The sequence below is a fragment of the Dendrobium catenatum genome, unplaced genomic scaffold (assembly GCF_001605985.2).
Source record: "Dendrobium catenatum unplaced genomic scaffold, ASM160598v2 fragScaff_scaffold_1521, whole genome shotgun sequence".
Taxonomy (NCBI): domain Eukaryota; kingdom Viridiplantae; phylum Streptophyta; class Magnoliopsida; order Asparagales; family Orchidaceae; genus Dendrobium; species Dendrobium catenatum.
Genome location: NW_021319983.1, coordinates 505,489 through 525,852, shown reverse-complemented (window position 1 = coordinate 525,852; position 20,364 = coordinate 505,489). Strand labels below are relative to the sequence as shown.

General features: G+C 33.1%; 1 protein-coding gene across 2 annotated transcripts; it reads right to left on the bottom strand.

The window, feature by feature from the left end:
- Positions 1-926: 926 nt before the first annotated feature.
- Positions 927-17,315, bottom strand: LOC110096655 (CAAX prenyl protease 2). 2 transcript variants are annotated; one of them, XM_020822692.2, is made up of 9 exons: positions 17,005-17,315; positions 16,793-16,855; positions 16,450-16,668; positions 13,950-14,061; positions 12,221-12,292; positions 11,655-11,717; positions 11,252-11,332; positions 6,157-6,302; positions 927-1,159 (listed from the first exon to the last, which is right to left on the bottom strand). In XM_020822692.2, exons 1-8 carry the CDS (start codon positions 17,212-17,214, stop codon positions 6,169-6,171), a joined length of 954 nt encoding a protein of 317 aa, XP_020678351.1. In that variant the 5' UTR covers positions 17,215-17,315; the 3' UTR covers positions 927-1,159; positions 6,157-6,168. The 2 variants fall into 2 exon arrangements, with proteins under 2 accessions (XP_020678351.1, XP_028556295.1); XM_028700462.1 differs by lacking the exon at positions 927-1,159 and adding an exon at positions 1,831-2,061 and having other exon boundaries at positions 17,005-17,314.
- Positions 17,316-20,364: the final 3,049 nt, after the last annotated feature.

Genomic DNA, 20,364 nt, shown 5'->3' with positions numbered 1-20,364 from the left:
TAAGAATGAATGATTTTGACTAATTAAGAAAAAAAATTCTGTATATTTTAAATTTTATTGATATTAAATATATTTAATATTAATGTGCATAGCTTCTCATGATAGTGTGCTTTACTGCCATGCAGAGAAGAAAAGAGAAGGATTTTGACTAAGGAGTGGGAATGAATGCTTCTCATGATAATGTTTTGGAACTATGTAAAGAACTCTTAGATGGAAAAAGTAGGAACCATTCATTGATTACCAAAGCTTTATGATAACAATTCTTCAACATGTAAGAGGGTGAGAAATTGAACTTAGTAGATATGATTTTATGAAAAAAAATAAAACTTTATTTTTTAAAAAAATAATGAGTTTTAGTATTATTTTTTAATTAAAAATAGTCTTGTATATTATAAAAATACTATTGAGTTTTTATCTTATACTCTGGATATTATTCTCTATTAGAGAATTGTAACACTTTTTTTTGCTGGATATTATTAATAAAACATTAAGATTAATGGGCCAATTGAGAGATTAACAGAAATAATGTTGATTAAAATAGTTAAATTAATTTATTCAATACTTATATCTCTCATTAAATTAAGATAACTTCATATTGCAAGCACCTTTTTGAATGATAATCACATCATTTCCTCATATAAGACACCTTATGATTGAATAGTCGCATCATTTCCACAAATAAGTGATAATAACTAATCAAAATAATTAATTTAATGAGTTGCTTAAATATTTAATCATTAAAACTCAATTAGTATTTTAAAGTGACTAGACAACTCCGCTTGAGATGGCTGCAACTTTTTAAAAGATGGCTGTAAAGCTACTTTTTTTGAAGCTGATGTAGAGGGTCGTTTACTAGCACAAAAATTTATTGAAAATAATAAAAAAGCAATAGCCAACACTAAAAAATCACAACAGTAAAAAAGATGTACCAAATGAAGCTTTCAATCGCCGAATTCTTCTTCGAAGAACATATCCTCTCTTCATCTTTAAGGCAAAGAAATACTTCTTCGGGCGACTTAAAGCCTTCGGTGAAAATTCAAAATACATAAACTTCTTAAATAAATAAATAATAAAATTTATGGTCTTTGAAGCATTGGATGAGGCCACAGAAAATGTGTGGCCTGATAAGTTGCTGGAGCATAATAGCCGATGTCCCCCCCTGCCGAAATATTTCAAGGAGGTCTTCAAAGAGTTGGAGAAAACAAAAAGTAATTTTGTTGGCAACTACCTAAATACCAAAGGGGATTAGACGAAAGAAAACAAAACACCATCGAACCCATAATGATGCTACGGTGGGTTTGCAAAAAGCCCATCATTGCGAATCTTGAGCCAACAGCAGCTGGACCGGGAACTGGACCGGTAAAGGTCTCTAGACCGGCCAACATTTATTCATTATCAAATTAAGGTTTCGTTGAGATGGCCTTCTTTCTGTTTCTTAAAACAGTTCATAGTACAAAAATTTTATTTTTTATACTAAGAAGTTGCTTTAAGAAGTAGAAAGAAAACCATCTCAAATGAAGTCTAAGACTTCGTTTGAGACGGCTTCTTACTGCTTCTTAAAGTAACTTTCTGCTACAAAAAAAAATTGCTTCAAGAAGCCGTAAGAAAGCCGTTCCAAACGAAGCCTAAGTTAAATTATATAAGGTGATATGAATAAATGCAAGAACTGTGGAGGAGATGGCCCCTAAGATCTGCCAGAGAGCACACAACACTTGCATGAAACAGGTGCTGCAGTCATTCTTTCTCCTCTTTCTTTCTGTCTCCCTATGCTCTGTCTGCACTATATATATGCATATATTTATATGTAAATGGCTTATAATTAACCCCATAGATCATATTGACCCTCTTCAATAACTGGAATCTCCCTCTTCTGATCAGCTTGGTTCCTTATCTGTTGCTTCCTTCACTAAAACTTGAAGAACTGGAGAAGGTGATTTCTCTTTTTTTTCATTCTCAACTTTCTTCTCTCTCTGTATCTCTCTCTCTTTATATATGTAGAAAAAGTTTTGCTCCCCCAATATGAACTAATTTTGTCAGAAACTTATGAGGAACTTGTTTCAGCTGTATAGAAGGAAGAAAAATCGATCAAGTAAATGGAGAGGATCAACTTCAACCTGTACCTTCAAAACTACTACATCATAAAAGAAAATGAGAGGTTGAAGAAGAAAGCGCAGCTTCTGAACCAAGAGAATCAAGCTCTGCTAATCCAGCTGATGAAGCAAAGGCTTGCTAAAGCCAACTCTCATTCACTCCCTGACTTGAATTCTAGCCCATTAATGTCTAATAAAGCAGAACCTACCATGCCATAATTGTTCTTCCAAGATCGAAGATATTGCTCTTCTGTAATGAAGCTGTTTTGTAGTTTCAGAATGTCCTTAACCAATTGTATGGGGTAGTTATGTATGGAGTTTTAATCTAAGATGTATGTTTAATGGCTGCAGTTATGTAGCTGATGAAATCCAATGTGCTAATAGAGTTTCATGATTTGTAGTGCTAATTTTGATTGCTTCAAATTTGAAATTACATTTAAGGAAATGAAAACTTATGAGTGCAGATATGAAGATGAATTTTGAAGTTTTTAAATTTATTTTAAGATAATTGCAAATATGGATTTTAAGGTTTTTAAATATGTGATTAGGTGCTTTAGGAGAAGAAGAATGGAGAGGGAGTAATAGGGAGGGTAAGAGTAAAGAAATTTAATATTTGATTGAAATTTTATATGAGCTTTCAACAGAAGTCAATAAATTATAAGAATCACACTAAAATATGATGTCTTAGGCGTAAAGAGATCATAAATTTAGAAGGTGAGCATACCCCCTTAAATTTTCCTATGTTTGCACTAATCTAAAAGTATTTCAAATAGATGTGCTATTGAAAATAACAGTTCAGTTAAAAGTGGTATTGTGAAGTTCCAATTTCTTCCCCTGATTTGAGATTTTAGGCTATAGCAAACTTTAACCCCATTGATTTCCATTTAGCATGGGCAGCGAATGGCACCTATGACCCTACAAATTTCAAAAGTGGCTTAATAATAATAATAAGCAAAAAGATTGAACTATTGAAGTAACATTGCCTACTCGTAAGGTGGTAAAGTCGGGGCACAAAAGCAAATCAAATAACAACAACAACAGCAGCAATAATAGTAATAATAATTTTTTGGCAGCTCTTGATATAAATTTATGCCAAAAAAAATGATAAAAAGTGAAATATTTGATTATATGCATTATAAGATAAATGTTTTGTACTACAAAATAATAGTAAAATTCATTATTTTTGATAGAAAATAACCTAAAACTTTGAGACAATGCATCATACTCTGATATGAGAAGGGAAAAAAAATGGTTGATCTCAAAGAATTCTTTAGAGAGTAGGATTATAAAAAACTTAACCAAACCAATTGGCTAGACATGTTGAGTTAGATCATGCTTAGAGAGAATATATAAAGAATAAGATATATCTCAAAAACTAAGAGAAAGAATTCTTAGATTTCAAATTTGCCATCCCCAATTGCTTGAAACATTGAGCACTATTTATAGGCAAAGGCAAGGGAGGCAGTGGAAAGAGCTACAATAGGATTGAACGAATGAGTAGTTGCAGTTGGTGAAGAAGTTGAGTTACCATAGTGCGAAAGTTGTAGGCAAGTTCTAATAAAAAGGATGAGTTCAAGTTAAACTGGTAAATCCTCGTAGGCAAATTTTGTTGGTTCTTCCACATTCTAGAAGACAACTTGACTATTATTTGATTATTCAAAGATTTATTGATTATCAGATGACTTGATTTTTAAGGCTTTGGGCCTCTTATGAGTATATGAGTTCCGAGTTAAAAATGATTCAAGTCGGCTTGTCAATCAATAGTTTCTTGAACTTGATTTAGGCCTACACCATGACTTGATTAATCTAACATATGCTTAATTATTTAATTCTCTTATCCTTTTGAGAAGTTGAAAAGGAAAAGCATATGAAAGTAGCAAATTCACCATACCATAGGAACTCTAAAATTATTAAAGTATATATTTGTATGTTTTGACATTTCAACATCAACGTAATGTCTAAGGGTTGCTCAAAGTTTTGATATGATTCCTAGCATTCACATTTTCGTCGCAATCATGACTAATTTTAACAGTCATTGACATGATCTCACCATGTGAATGTCTCTCGAGAGCACCTCCTGAGGACTCTTCTTAAAGATACAACTCAAGGTCTTTTAGGGGCATCTCTCAATATTTCTCTTAGAAAAATTTCTTGATGACAATGATAAGTTTGATGTTTTGGCTACTAAGCCTTTCTGACCACCCATTTTCTTGAGCACACATTCGACATGAGTTCTAATAGCATTTATCATAACTCTCGCCAAATCCAATGTGCAATACTACCACGTGAGTAAACAAACTTATTAGGAAGCATTATTGTCAGCATAAAATAGAACCCATATGGCACAATACTTGTTAAAGGAATTCATAGCTTCATAAGGCCACTTATATTTCTCAAGGATGTCGACAAAGCTAAAGTATAGTCTATGAATTTTAAGGCTAATTAGGACGGATTTAGTCAATGAGTTTCAAGATTGACTAAAATGGGATCAAATATGTGGGTTTAAAGGCTGATTAAAATGCGGTCAAATCTATGGGTACCAAAGCCAATTTGAGATGAACTAACTAAATGTACTTGGTCCTATTGACCAATTAGTTTCATTGACTTTAGGCAAGGAGATGAGTCAATTAACTAAAGTCTACCAATTCATTAAGGAAAACTAGGGGTTAATAAACCAATATAGATTTTGAGGTGAGTTAATTGAATTAGTCTAGGTTGAGTCAACTAGTGAGCTAAGTCTTCAAGGATCTACAAATTGGCTATAGAAACATGTCACCCTAGGTACATTTAGTAGGTTCTTAGGTAAGAGAAAGATGAAGATGGATCTAAATATCCAAAAATGAGAATCCTAATATACCAAACGTGAGGTTAAACTTAATACAAAATGAAGATCAATATTATGATGGGATTTGAAATCTAACTATATTATTTTGAAGTTTATGTTAAGGAATGTAAATCAATAAGCGGCCAAAATCAGGTAAGTACACCATTGATCAACTTATTTTCGATCTAAAAGTTTAGATCCAAGTAAAAACTAACTAACTATTCAGTATTTTATAATAATATAATTTTCACATATCCAATGTAAGACTAAATCTCAACTCTCTCATGTCTTAATAACATGAGAGTTCCCTATATTAACCTCATCAAATATCACACAACAAAAGCCAACTCCTGACTTAGAGCCATTGAAAAAGTCAACAATCTTAAATCTTGTTCTAGCAAAATTAATCAAAATAATAACAAATCAAACATATCCTAAAGTACTCGATTCAATTGAATCATAAGCTCTTATAACACTGAAAAATGAGAAAATGGAGATCAAAATTGAGCTAAGCACACTAATAACCAAATTTATTTTCAACTTAAAAGAGAGTCAGCAACATGATATTCCTACAATATCAGATTTTTCAACCATCCAATGATCCCAAACCTAAACTGTCATGCTTTAATAGCTTCAACCTTTCCTTTTATTAACAAAAATTCTTATTCATGCCATTTGCATTTAATCTATTTAAGCATGTTAACTTTTGTTATGAAGATGTTTTCAAGCACACTAAAACATGATAAGAGAAAACACAATATTACCAAAGAATTATCAATTTAGGCCAAATGTTCCACTTAGTTATTTACTTTCTTCAACATAATAACAACAAGTCTTTATCCCACAACGCAAGGCTGGCATATGAATCATTTTTTTCCATTGTGTCATGTTAAGAGAGAAATTCTCATTTAAATCAAATTATTTACTTTCTTCATTATAAAAAAATCATTCTAGTTAAGCTTATCATGAATTGATTTGAAAACATAAGCCTTTAAGCTTTGTTTGTACTGAAGGAGAGGAAGAACAATGAAATGTCAATACGATTAATTATGAATCCCAAGAAAAGTATATAAGATTTCCTTTCTTTTTCATATTATTTCACTAGAATTCCATCCTTCCATGCATAGCACAAAGGAAAATAAACAAATACTAGTTCTCTAACAATGCAAAGAATGAGAAAAGGCTAGCTAGTTAGCCTATAACAGAAACATTACACAAGAAATGGATGGCATTCTTTCGCACCTCCAGCAATTTTCAATGCCAGCTACAGTAACCCTGCCAACAGCTACAGCTCTCTATGCTATTGTTGTACAAACTAGGGCTTGATGCAGGAAAGAGAAGCCACGAGAAACAAGCCAGGCCAAGAACGAATGCGATGGTAGAAAAACCTGCAATAAATATCGGGTTTTTAAGCTGTTAATTCTCCTATGAATTAATAAAATGGAACATTTGAACAAAATGAGGAAAAGCAAGTAATTGTGCCAATACAAGGAGTAATTATTCTGAGCGGAGACCGGACGACGAGAACCGTCCGAATGTGCTGCTCTTTTGCTGCACTTTTTCAAATATTCAACAAAAGGGCAGCAAATATGCAATTATGAATGCACTTTTGCTGCTCTTTTGCTGAGTATTTGTAAAAGCGCGGCAAAAGGGAAGCCAATATTCAATTTGTGTAATATTTACTGCGATTTAGCTACCCTTTTACTGCGCTTTTGCAAATACTCAGCGAAATGGCAACAAATATTTGCTTTGGAGTGCATAATTATTCAATCAGAAGAAGAAGCAATAGAGCCAACTATAATAGAAGGACAAGTTTTTCGTGCCTATTCTGAGAAAGCTGAAGAAGAAATTGCTGGAAAGATAACTGTAATGGGAAGGTCCTCTCCCAATGACAAGCTTCTACTTGTAAAAGCTTTAAAGAAAAAAAGGGTTATGTGTTTGCTGTTACTGGAGACGGTTTAAGAGAGGAGTTGATTAAGCAATGGGATGGAGCCATACAAAAAGAAAGGCAATCTGAAAATGCAGGAGAATTGGGTAATGGTGTTGACCCCAATTTAGATTTAGAAAATAATACTGATGAGGATGATGTAGAGCTGGAAGGAGCAAATAATACCGATGAGGATAATAATATTGATAAATATGCATCCACGGTAAACATTAATCTTGGCATTCTTGACGGGAACCAAGGAAGTGAAGGTCAAATTGTGATGCAATTGAAGTTGCTTACTTAGTTGGGACAGATGAAGAGAATTGAGCTACTACAGATGAATTGAAGGGCAGTGTAACTGTCAAACAGAATGCAACTCATTCTGGAATGAAAGGTATGGATGCCAAGCTATGGAAGTTAGAGAAGTCAAAGCCTCTCATACGGGGGACAGATGAAGAAAAAAGAGATGAAAAATCAAATAAAAAAAAAAAGAAGCAGAAAGGGAAAAAGAAAAAAAGAAAAAGAAATATTCAAAAAAAAGTTAAAGAAAAGAAAAATGCAAAAAGAGAGTGAAAAAGAATTTTTTTTTTGTATTTTATGTATTTTGTCGTTGTCGTCTTCAACTCTCTACGCGCAGGTATAACCTTCCAAACTCAAGAATATTAAAACCTCATTTTTCGCGTTAGTGGCATACCGGAAAATCACCCATACACGCTTTTCTCTAATGTGGTGGGAAGGAAACCCGGTGCGATGCCGACGGCGAGACGGGTAAACCCCGTACACGCTTTTGTCTAGCGTGACGAGGACGAATATAAAACCACGCATTTCAAACAGGTGCCCGAAGACCCAAACACGTATTTCTCTATCGTGGTGGTATTGAAGATTTTTGGCCGTGGTATAATCTGACACTTTTCGTACACACTTTTCTCTAGTATGACGGGAGATCCATACTCATGAAATTTTTCCTGAACGGGTGAGATGTCGGGAGACTGCCGGAATTTTTGTTGAAACATGGGACCTAACTTGGACAAATTTGGACAATTTGAACTTGAGCTCAGACTCAAATTTGAGCAAATAAAAGAACTTTAACTCAATTTAAATAATATTTGAACTTGCGGGCATTGAACTCAAATTTGAATGAGTTTGTACAGGGAATATAGAACTTGAACTTGCTACTTGAACAACAAAGGACTTGAATCAATTTTGAACAGCAGGAACCAGACATTGAATTGGAAAGTGCATAATGTCAATTAAAATGCAAATCAATTGGATTCCCAAGTGATAAATACATAACTAAACTAAAACTACAAATGCTAAATGGTCTTAATCATCCAAATGAACAATTCTGGAGCAATAGATATGTTAAATATCATTTACTTCATTTGAACAATGACAAAATAAAAAATAGATAAACAAGAAAGGACTCATGCATTTTGACATTGAATCTTTGAACAATGAGGAGTAAATCATAAATGAACATATCAATCATGTTCATGAGAAAATGAATGTAAACATGATAAATGATGAAAACATTCAATGCAATACGAGCAGGACTTGAGAATGATGACCACAGGAATCTTGCAAACGATCATTCCAAATGCATGCAATGATTCATTTATGAGTGGTGCACTTATGAGTGGTGCACTGATACGCTCAAAAGTAAAGCATGGAGATCTAATATCTCTACAAGGTATGGTGAGTATGAAAGCCAACGATAATTGTCCATATCATGGGCAATAATAGTGTGTCAAGTATACATGTCTATCCCCTACAAGAAGAAAGAAATATTGACATTGGAGGGCTTATAGGATGATGACTGTTTGCAACTCCTCAACAACCATGTATTTGCTAATGTGGAGAACCATGACAATAACAAATTAAATCCCATTTCCAAAGGTATAGCTAAGAAGCTTTCAGAATCTAACCAGAAGAATTCAGCATGCAATAAAAACAACGATGTGATGCATATATATACATTCAAGTGAATGTCAACACACAATGCATTATGCCCACTAGAGCTAATGATCAATATTTGATAAAATGTTATTAAAAATTAATGCAATGCTTGATGACCCAAACTCACAATTACAAGTATAAAATACACTTGCTATTCCAATCATCACAAGGGTTGCAACAATCTTTTTAGGAATGAGTATCTCACATGGTTCTCCTGGACATTCTGATGCGCCTTCAATTGTTGCAATCGTTAGCTCAGGGCAATGGCCACTAACTTCGAAGTACAAGGCATCAATAAGGACACAACTATCCAAGGTTGAAATGATTGATTCTTTACTTAAGCCGACAACATAAAATAATGATGACGGCATAACCAGGAAGTCGCTTATTGATTCCTATATGAGCTATGGGAAGAGAAAGCCATGTCAAATCATTATTTTCGGGATGAATGGATGTGCATCTAACATATCACCTACGGGCAAAATACAGAGGGGGCCATAAAAAATATAATCTCCTATGTGTTGCCATAGAAGAACTGCCAAATATTATAAAAATTCCCCCACACTCGCACTACAATATGTATGCTCAAAAACACAAAGAAATATATATGCAATTATTCACCCACATAGGCCCAGGAGAGCGTGTTATGGGAACACACGTGACGTTTAGGGATGTTGTGTGGGTCAGTAAATGAAGTTAAGTTCGAACCCATTCATTCAACATGACTCGGTAGAAGTTGACATGGCTCAAACTATTAAACAAATATACGATCATGTCGTTGACCAATATATTTGTTTTAAATATTCATATTGGGTTTTCAAAGTTTATAAAAAGGAAAATTCATTAATAAAAACATACAACTGACGAGCATGATCCTCTGTCAGCAAGTTGACAGTGTCGACAATGTTCAGTTAATGAAATTCCTAAATATAAATGCCCATTAATACCCCGATGATGGCCGTGTTGACAGAAAATCTCAACCGGAGGGTTTTATTCTAATATTTCAAAATTCCACCCAAATATCCATCAAACACTCAAAATTCCAAAGATCTAAAATTGAAGTAAACTATTAAATGCTTAAAGTAAAACCCATCCGCCCTCCATAACGGTTTGCCGACGTGGACAAATTTAAAAATACATTTTCGCTCACAAAGAGCTAGCGTATGGTCGAGAATATCACTAGGATTCATTCTCAAACAATCTCCTGCCAATAAGGATGTGACACGTGTCCTCTAACCGATGGTTTTGCTGCAAAATGACACCGCAGGTAAATGGTTAAGACCGGGACCATCTGAACAGGGTGGTTAGCTGCTAAATGACACCACTAAATTACGGTTATGGTCAGAGCCCGTATGTTCCCCAATGACACTAAATCATTGAGATATGAATCAATAGGATATAATCGATAGGACACAAAGCTCGCTGTCAGCTAAGGTGAATTCAATTTATCCCCTTAGGCAAATATCCATCTCATGTCTACAAGGTACCCTTTGACGAAGTAACCAATGGTTGCCGACAAGGATCCTTCTGTCAGGTTGAGTCAACTACCTCCTCTAACTAAGTAGACTAGGGACCATGATAGCTCAGAACGATGGAATCATAGGATCTTGATTGGGTCCATCATTCATTCTCCTACCATCCGCTTTAAGTGCAAGATGGCAAAATTTCCAATTTTAAATATCAATTCTCTCAATACCTCAACCCATGCTGCTACTATATTCCAAATAACACCTATTCTCTTTTATGTTTCTAATGCTCTTCCGTACGATCGTCTGTTCCCGCCCCGATATTATCGGGCTAGCCGGGCCGGGTCGTGACACTATGGGCTTGTGCCTATAGGAAACCAGAACTCAGATCATAAAGTTCTTACAAAATGAGGGCAAAATTTTTGGGTAGTGTCTTATCTACAAACTCAATATGCCTTTCCAAAATTTACCCCGGAACTTAATCCGTTAAAACTCCCCCGAAAAACAACAGGGAGGTTGTGGCCAAATTTTCGGAGCCCAAACTTCACAAGCTAATATGATAAGATTGTTAAATAAAAACTGCCCATCATTCAGCAAGTTCATCAATACTAGTTTGCTAATTTCTTCAATATATGGTCATCGTTAATGAATCATTTCTAATTTAGCGGATGATAACTAGTTTTCAGAGTTACTAGATCAATATCAATAAGGAATTCTATAGCTATCAGATTTGATTCAGGTTAAGATACCAGCAGCGAAGCAGATACTACAGAAAACATAGCCAGCAACAAAGAATAATAACACTTCTCGAAGCATAAAGATTGATGGTCATGAAATTAAACAGCCAGCAAGTACCACACATCATGGAATCAGTTTTGTTTGTACATAAAACATATCATAATAACAAAAGCAACAGAAAATAATCAAATAATTACTAAATCTATCTAACAACTTGAAATGGTAGTCACAGTTAAAAATAGTTACCAACCTCTTGTCCTAGGAGACAACAGAACCGGTAAGCCCATCACGTTACAAAATATATGAGGAGTAACGGCAGATATTAGATTACCTGCACGTAACAGAACAATTATGCCAATGGAGTGAATTAGAAAAGTGTTCAGCAATCACGACGTGACACATATTTCAACAGTATTCCATGCTTCTTTGATCATAGGCATCAACAAAAAGAAATTCTATAATACACAATGAAATGGGCATTTCTAAGGCTTTGTTTGGGACGGCTTTCTTACTGCTTGTTAAAACAGCTTTCTAGTACAAAATTTTTTTACTAGAAAGCTACTTTAAGAAGAGTAAGAAAGCCGTCCCAAACGAATCTTGAAACTTTTCATGGCTGTTTGATGGAGAAACTTTGGCTAATAGAGTAAACGAACCTGTTCGAATGAAGAGAAAAGATGCATACCATCCAAATACCACAGTATATCCAAGTTGCAAACCTAGTAGTTATAAAATTTCAAAACAAAATGGATCAGCAATCAGCACAAAAAAATTGTGACGTGCTCAAAAAGAGCAAAAGTTAATCAACAAGTTAGCAGGTTATCTTACAATGAAACTCAAAGAAATCAACCATACTCAAGGCTCCGGCCGAAAGATAAAGAATGGAAGAAATAATTTAACAAGGATTAAGGAGATAAAAAAGTCAAACACTACTAATCCAATGCACCCTAATAATCTATTGTTCGTAGTATGTCTGCGTAACGGTATTTATATTTGAATGATGTTTAGCAATTGAGGTGAATAACAACAGGACTACTGTCCATGCAGAAGGTGAAGATACACAAAAATGTCATTACTTGAAAAATGCAGCTTGAACAAACTAGTAAGACTGATGAAGGATGACAACAACAGCATATCTTGACCGCATTAATGGCTAATTCCATTGAAAATGGTTATGTAATTCAACAAACAAAAAATTCTCAGGGGGTGAAAAAAAAAATACCTACGATTGAGAAAGCTTTCAAAAAGCTGTATCTTTGAAGATAATAAAGCTCCATAAAATGGTTCAAGTGTGCTGCAAAAGCGTAAAACACCAAAAAAAATATTAAAAGATTGATAAGCCACCCCCTGATGGGGCAGATGGACAATGAATAACAGACAAGACTAGAGTTTTGAAAATTCATAAACAACAGATTCAACCAAACTGCGCAACGATCCGTTAAGAAAAATAAGAAGAAAAAAACACCCAAAAGTTAGCATTTGGTTTCCAACTATAAAAAATTCACTATATGAAGAAAAATTACAATGCAAAATCATATGCACAGACTTATCAATATTTGAAACTCCTTAAATATATTCGTTTATCATTCATGTAGATACTAACCCAATAAATCTGATTCATGCATAAATTATACCTAATAAATCCTATGTGCATGGATGTCTACATAAGACCTCCAAATCATAAGTTATTGACGCCATAGGCCTAGGAAGGCTAAACGTCTTCCTCAGCTTTTGCTGAATATTATTTTTTGAATATATGAGGCACAACCTCAACTAAGATTTCGTTTGGGATGACTTTCATACTGCTTCTTAAAACAGCTTTCTAATACAAAAATTAAAATTTTTGTGCAAGAAAGCTGCTTTAAGAAGCAGTTAAAAAGCCATCCCAAACGAAGCCTAAGTGATATATTAAAGTACAACTACAATAAATATTGCAGAAGCGGTGCATGCATGTTTATAATTAGGATCTAAGCTTAAAGATGCAAACGGTATAAAGCAAAACAATTAAGATTGATATTTTTTTCCTCGATATAAATTGGGAAGGGACCCATTGCCACACACCAAGAAATGATGATTAATTATGGACATGCTTTCTTTGTTTAATAACCAAGCTCCAACTTGAAAGATCTACAATAATTATTTAGGACAGTAATCGTTTCTATCATATTCTTGTAATAGCATTCACGAAATTTGCATACAAGAGGATCATTGCCTACATGATGATTATTGCTCTAATTCAAATAATGACCACTATAACTATAATAAACTTACCATTTTGATCAAGCACAGTCACACCACTATTTTGGGAATCCATATCATTTATAACTCATTTGTGTATATATAGTTCTTTAAATCAAAAGTTATAAACGAACATAAACCACTAAAGCAATTGTTAAATTTTTTGTAGTTACATTGAAAACAAAGCTCATATTTATAGCCTCCATTTGGTAGAAAAACAAGGCTAAACACATTGAATTTGATAAAAAATAATAAAACGTATTTCTTATCAGCTTACAAAAAAATAGCAAACAGAATAACTATTATGAATATCAGACGTATCAACACAGGTTAACCGTACAATCTTGTATTAAAGCTGAGCATCATAAAGAAGGATGTGGCACCCTAGATTCGGATGATCTTTATAACCGTACAATCTTGTATTAAAGCTGAGCATCATAAAGAAGGATGTGTCACCCTAGATTCGGATGATCTTTATCAGATTTGAATCAAATATAGCGTCAAGCAATCACAATAGCCTTTAAGATAATGTCATTGTGCATAGATTCCAAGTTATCAGAGAAATTGAAGTGTATCCAAAAAAAGAAAGAAAGAAAAACTCATTTCTAAAGAACCACACATTCATGAAAAACTTTGAACAACCTATCATGAAATCAAAAGGAAATAGAAATTAAATGTGAAATCTCAAAGTTATGTTGTAAATACCTAATTACCTAAACTGAAGAAAACTGGGCCAATAAATATGATGATTTGAGTCTGAAATCCACTACAAAGAAGCAATGGTATCATGCATGCCCTGAACACCAATTCCTCAGTAAATGGAGCCTGTTAAATAGATGTTATACATTGCTAAAACAGAAAAAAAAAATTAAAAAAAAGAAGATAGAAAATGGCATTCTAGTACATAGAGTGTGAATAATTAATATAAATTAATAAGCACATATAATGGACGTTGACTTAAATTTTAACCATTCCATCCCTCACTCCCACATGCATACTCAGAGGAAATGGTGTGAGTGGGGGTTGGTTCGGATAGAAAAACATATTTACAAAAACTCCTCATTCAGCGAAGGATTTTTTCCATTACATATAGCCTGCAATATATTTAAATATCATGAAAAAGCATTTTTCATGTTCATGCCTAAACGGAATAACTGATATTTTCAAAATGCCTTGCATAATCAAAATTTGGCACTACTTTGTATATAAATATATTCTAAAACAGCTAATTTTCAAAAAATTTCTTCAAAACAAGCAAAGTTTGAAATCATCCAATCCAAGAATGTTAAATAGAACAAATAAAAATATTTAAAATAGCTTCATCTCCCAAGTGAATTATGATTTACTGGAACACAAGTCAACTATTTCTGTAACCATAGTCCTGAGCCGAACAAGTAATAAAAAAACTATATGCATTAAAAATTATGTCCACTACATTCCACATAGATTACAGTACAGCAAAGTTTATGAGCACAAACTAAAAACCTCCCTGATCTCATTCATACTAAGTGGTTATTTGGTTGCTAGTATTTAAGATTCATGATTTCTTTTACTATAAAATATATCTGGATATTTTTATCTAATAAGCAATTTAAAAACAGAAATAAAATATTTTTTTTATTTTTAAAAAAACTAGGACACTAGACGAATGGATGGCGTTGCAAGGATAGGGATGGTCATAGAGACAAGGGCACTGTCGCAATTGACAACAACTTGAGAAGTGGGGGTTTGGGGGCAATTGCGATGTTGGAATGGCTCAAGGGTCGTGGGGACGATGGAATTGAAATTTACCATATTTTGTTGAATTTGAAATTTGTCAAAACCCAGCTTTTTCGGGTATTATAAACTACTTATAGCATTTCTTACATTTGTTTTACTTCACGCCGTACGCTTACAAAAACTCAAAATCCATATATTCATTTTACTTAACACCCCTATACACTAAATCAAATGGCCCCTAAACAATATTATCCATACACCAATATTGCCTACTATATAATTTGAATGTAGATCATGCTTTCAAATGGCATACTTGCACATCAATCCACCAGGAGCTACTACTAGCAATTCAATAGCTCGTCGTCGTCATCATCATCATCATCCTTAGCCTTGTCCAAACAATGCTTATTTCATTTCAAATAATTTAGAACAGGGTTTTTAAAGCCTTTAAATCTAGCATAAAATTTTTGATACTTAACATCTGAGCTAGGTAACAAATCAATTAATAGCTACTGCAATTAAATTTAAACTATAAATAATAAAAGACTAGTAATCAACCATAGTATAATCAGAATCAATTCAATTTCTAGGACATGTTAACCACAGTGTGCTACATATTTCTCATTTTGATTGCTTCTAATTTTACCTGGATTTTTGTAGAGCATCATATCATATAGTCGTCAATAGTATCAATCAAGTAAATCAAATACAGTATTAAAGAACAAAGTATAGTTTACCATTACCCAATAAAATATGCTTGACTAAGTAGCTAAGAGGTCTTTTTTTTTTTGGGGAGTTGTACCTAAGAAAAAGATAAGCAACAGATTCCAAAATATCTTCAGCAAACAACATTATTCCTTTCTTATGAACCAATGTCATCAAATGAACAAATATTTCCATTGCAAGAGTACAATCTATCAGCTCTATTAAAACTTTTCGCTTCATTCCAACATGAAATCCATGAAAATTTTGTATAAACATAATGTGTTCATGAAGGTTTGCAGCACATATGCCCAAACTTCCTAAGAAAGTCAATATAAGGTAAACATCTTAGAAAAGGTGCACTTAATGAACCTTGTAGTCAGTAGTGGGTCGATTTTTTTTAACAATAGCATATAAATTAATTTTATTATTTAAGGGAGGCATAAATTGTATATTTATACTTAGAAATATCAAATAACATGAACATAATAACATATATCTATTATATATGAAGACATATTAAAATTTTATGGAGGTCACATGCCCCTTTTAAATCCACCCTTCTTGTATTACCTTTTTCCTTACAGTTTGAAAGGTAGAAAAAGATATTACTAGGAAAATTAGTAATAATCATAATGCGGGTGCCGGTTAGTTTAGTTGTTATAAAAATTAAAAAATTTTGTCCAAAATTTTGGGTGCAAGTTTATGTCCTAACTTTCATCATTCAAAATAATAAAAATAATAATAGTCATAATAAATGATACTTGCAAATCAAGGGCAAGTGACACTGACCACCACATAATTGCGCCAAGCCACCACATTATGGGCACAAGCCAATGCATGGTCTGATGCGCTTCGAGCAGCAACAGCAAAAATCTTGCACAAATCCAGTTCACAACAAGAACTATCCCCGCGTTCTCTCCAAGAATAAAGCAGCAACCGCAGCTTCGACACCAAAGAACCCGCGTACAAGAGAGAGGTCAAGAAAAGTGGAAAGACTACAGCTTGCCACTGCACAATGTTATATAGAACTATCGCAATGTCAGTAGCTTTTAATTGTAAAATCATCTTCCAATTTATAATTTTTCTCACATGTAAACAAAATATAAGCTTTTATTGCAGATAAAAAGATTACCATGTGGTCCTTTCTGATGCCGTAAAAGCTCAGCAAAACTGGGATATCCATATATCTCTCGACCTGACGAAAGAAATTGAAGATAAACGGAGAAAATAAGTTCCTTCGGCTTTGAAGTAAGTTTAGGTGCCTTAATAAATCTTGGTTAAATCCTGCAAACAAAGAGCCTAATAAGAGATGGAAAATGGGCTTAGTCGCAATGGAGAGCTTACTCCAAGGAGGGTAGCCGAAGCAAGGGCTGAAATGGCAGAGAATACTAGGGCGCAGGTGAACCTCCGGATTAAGTAGGATTCAAGTGACGTCGGGGGAGGTAGGCGGAGGACAAACGTTGGAACGTAGAGAACCAAAACATAGCCAAGCGCCATTACCATACAAGCCACCACCGCCACCGACGGCGATAAGCCGGCTCCAACGACGGTCATCTCGCGTAGCCTGTCTGAGATCGGCAACTCATTGAGCGCCGTGGCCGCCACTCCATATGTAAAGGGGGCTATTTTGGCGAATAAAGCGGGCAGTGTGACAAACCCGAGGACCCGGACGGAGTGACGGAGTTGGAGTAAGGGCAAATCGGTACATTATCATTAAAATTATTATTATTTAAATAAAATACAACTTTATATATATATATATATATATATACATATACATACGTAAATATTTTTTTAATTTCTTTCTTTTTTTTATTTTTTAAAGACAAAAAAGTGCATAAAAATACATTTGCCTATAAAATGTAAATATGTTGATGAAGCTTTTGAGAGTATTGTCTATAATTTGTAAAAATTTTGTTAACTAAATCAACAAACCACAACTTTAAAGAGTTAATTTAGTTCATATTTTTAAAATTAAATAGTTTATAAAAATTTAGTAATCTATTTGTTGTTTTTAAATTATCTTCAAAATATTAATTTAGAGCATGATTTACATATAGCTTTAAGTATCATTAAAATTTAATGATATAAATCCATTATAAAAACATTAAATTTTATTTATTCAACAATATTATTATTATGCTATTGAAATTTATAATGCACATAAAGAGGATTTTAATATCTTAGCTTCTCACGAATAGCTAATGCACACTTATAAATATATATAACATAAATAAAAAATTTTATGTGAAAAATCTGAAAAAATAAAATACCTTGAGGTATGGCCTAGATAAATATTATTGAAATCAATGCAAGATAAAAGAGAATAATATGATATAACTCATATAAATAAATATATGCCTCAATGTATAAATCATATAAAGAAATATATGTCTCAATGTTTATATTAATTATCCATATCAATTTATTTTTCTATTGTTTATCACATATCAATCCATTACATCATCAGTTACAGTATCAGTAATAGTGAACAGTAGTACTATTACTAGTATCAATATTAGTATCATGATCAACAATGTTAAATAATCTTTATGATATAAAATAATATTAGTGTCAATCATAATATTAATATAGTATCCCTAGTAGTGTTTGGATTAGTTTTCAGATATTCTATGATTGTATTTTAAGGGTATCTTACTTCTGCACTTATGACTCTCAATCAATTGCTCCTTATAACTCTTAATCAATATGTTCCTTATAACTTCCATTGAATTACTTGAATCAATCGCTCTGACTCTTTATAACTCTCAATAAATCTTCAACTCCATATGACTTCCAATTAGTAAATCACATAGATCAATAGGATATCAAGTAGAATTATCATATCATATAGGGATATCATTCAATACTTCATTTAAAATGAAATAAAATTATATCAAATTATTCAGAATAATCAAATCTATAACATATCCAAACTTGCACATTAAAAGTTTATGAAATCAAGATATAATGTATTTTTTATAGATTTAGGAGAGATTAAATTCGTAGAAATAAAAAAAAATTAAAAACATATGTAAAAGATTAGACACTTATAATGAAAAAATAAAATATTTAATATAAATGACTGGCAAATATGATACAAAGACCTTTCTTTCCCCTCTCTCTCAATTTTCCCTCTTTCAATTTCTTCATGGTCAAGCAATTAACCAAATAAGAGAGTCGGTGGGGGGGGGTGAGGCGAAAATATTGATAAATAAGTATATATATATATATATATTATTCATGGTCTAGCTTTGCAGTGCTCACCAGATCAAACGCCAAAGTGTTCTACTTCAGAATTTTCATGTTTTTCAAATAAATTTATTACAATCTCCCCACTTTCAAAAAACACAATCTTTGATATTTTTATATCAATGAGAGAGAGAGAGATGGGAACTAAGTGTCAAACAATATAAAGTGTTACATCATGGGAGCCACCTCTTTGAATTATGTATGAGACAAAGTGTTACGTGATGAGAGCCACCACTTGAACGAACTTGTAGGGGCCACCTCTAAAATTCTATATGCTTAGTGGATGGTTTTAGGATAAGGATACTGATGATGATGCCAATTACTTAAGTGTGGAAGATTGTGAAATAGCTTAAGTAAAAAAAATCTAAACTCTTAAACATAGAGGCATATTTTAGTGCAATGGTTGAAATTTTATTAAGACTTTGTAGTTAAGCGTGCTCCTCCTAGAGAAATCCTCAAATGGGTGACCTCTTGGGAAGTTACACCAACATGATAAAACCGTAAGGCTCTTAGGTCAAATCGGATAATATCTCAAGAGTTATGAGTTTAAGCTATTATAAATATGCATCAAGATTGTGCAGATAAAGTGAAAATTTTATAGGCATTGATAGTTTAAATGAACATAAAATTCTAATTAAGCATAATATTCATTTGTCTTAATGGAAGCGTTTATTTATTTTGAAACTTATTAGCATGGAGGCTATATGAAACTTTATTCTTCCATGCATCATAAAGACTTATTTTAGCTCACAATAAACTTAAGATACCTCTAAGAAGTAGTTAATTGATTCTGAAATAAAAATTATTCATAGGATAAAAGGAGTGATATATGATAAAAGAATTTGGAAAAAAAAAATGAAAAGTTATTGTGGAGGTGAAATCAATGATACGAAGCGATCATTGCGTATCACTTAACAAACAAGTGATTGGTGTTATGGTTGAATTAAGGCATCATTTGATACGACTTTTTTACTGCTTCTTAAATCAGTTTTGTATAACAAAAATTAAAGCTGCATTAAAAGGCAATCAAAAAGCTGATGCGAACTATCGTTATGCTACCAGCTCCGCAGGCCTATTTGCTTCTCTGCTTCTTCCACGTACGCCTTATACTTTTTTGGGACATTTAGGCCATTTAAGACAAACTCACACACACAACACATACACAGAAACTCGAACCTTAGACCTCTTAGTTGGAAGCCTTAGCTCTCAACCAATAGGCCAAGGAGAGTTGTGTACGCCTTATACCACCACTACTTAGCATTCTATGCTCCTATAACTAATTAAAGGACTATAGTACAACATTTTCCTTATTTTCCTAAGAAATATATATAGAGAAGCTGGGCTCATAGGAGGGTATAAAATATTATCAATATTTTTACAGGTTGCTAAACCTTTTTTGGTTATATGTTTCTTACCTTTTTGTGTTATGATCTTTTCTTGCTATACAGCTTC

Bases quoted from the DNA above. Each gene is read 5' to 3' on its own strand.
- LOC110096655 (XM_020822692.2), bottom strand. From the start codon at position 17,214: ATGACCGTCGTTGGAGCCGGCTTATCGCCGTCGGTGGCGGTGGTGGCT. The intron at 12,293-13,949 runs GTAATTAGGTAT...ACGCTTTTGCAG, and splicing joins CCCAGTTTTCTTCAGTTTAG to CACACTTGAACCATTTTATG. The intron at 6,303-11,251 runs GTTGGTAACTAT...TATTTATTGCAG, and splicing joins GTTGTCTCCTAGGACAAGAG to GTTTTTCTACCATCGCATTC.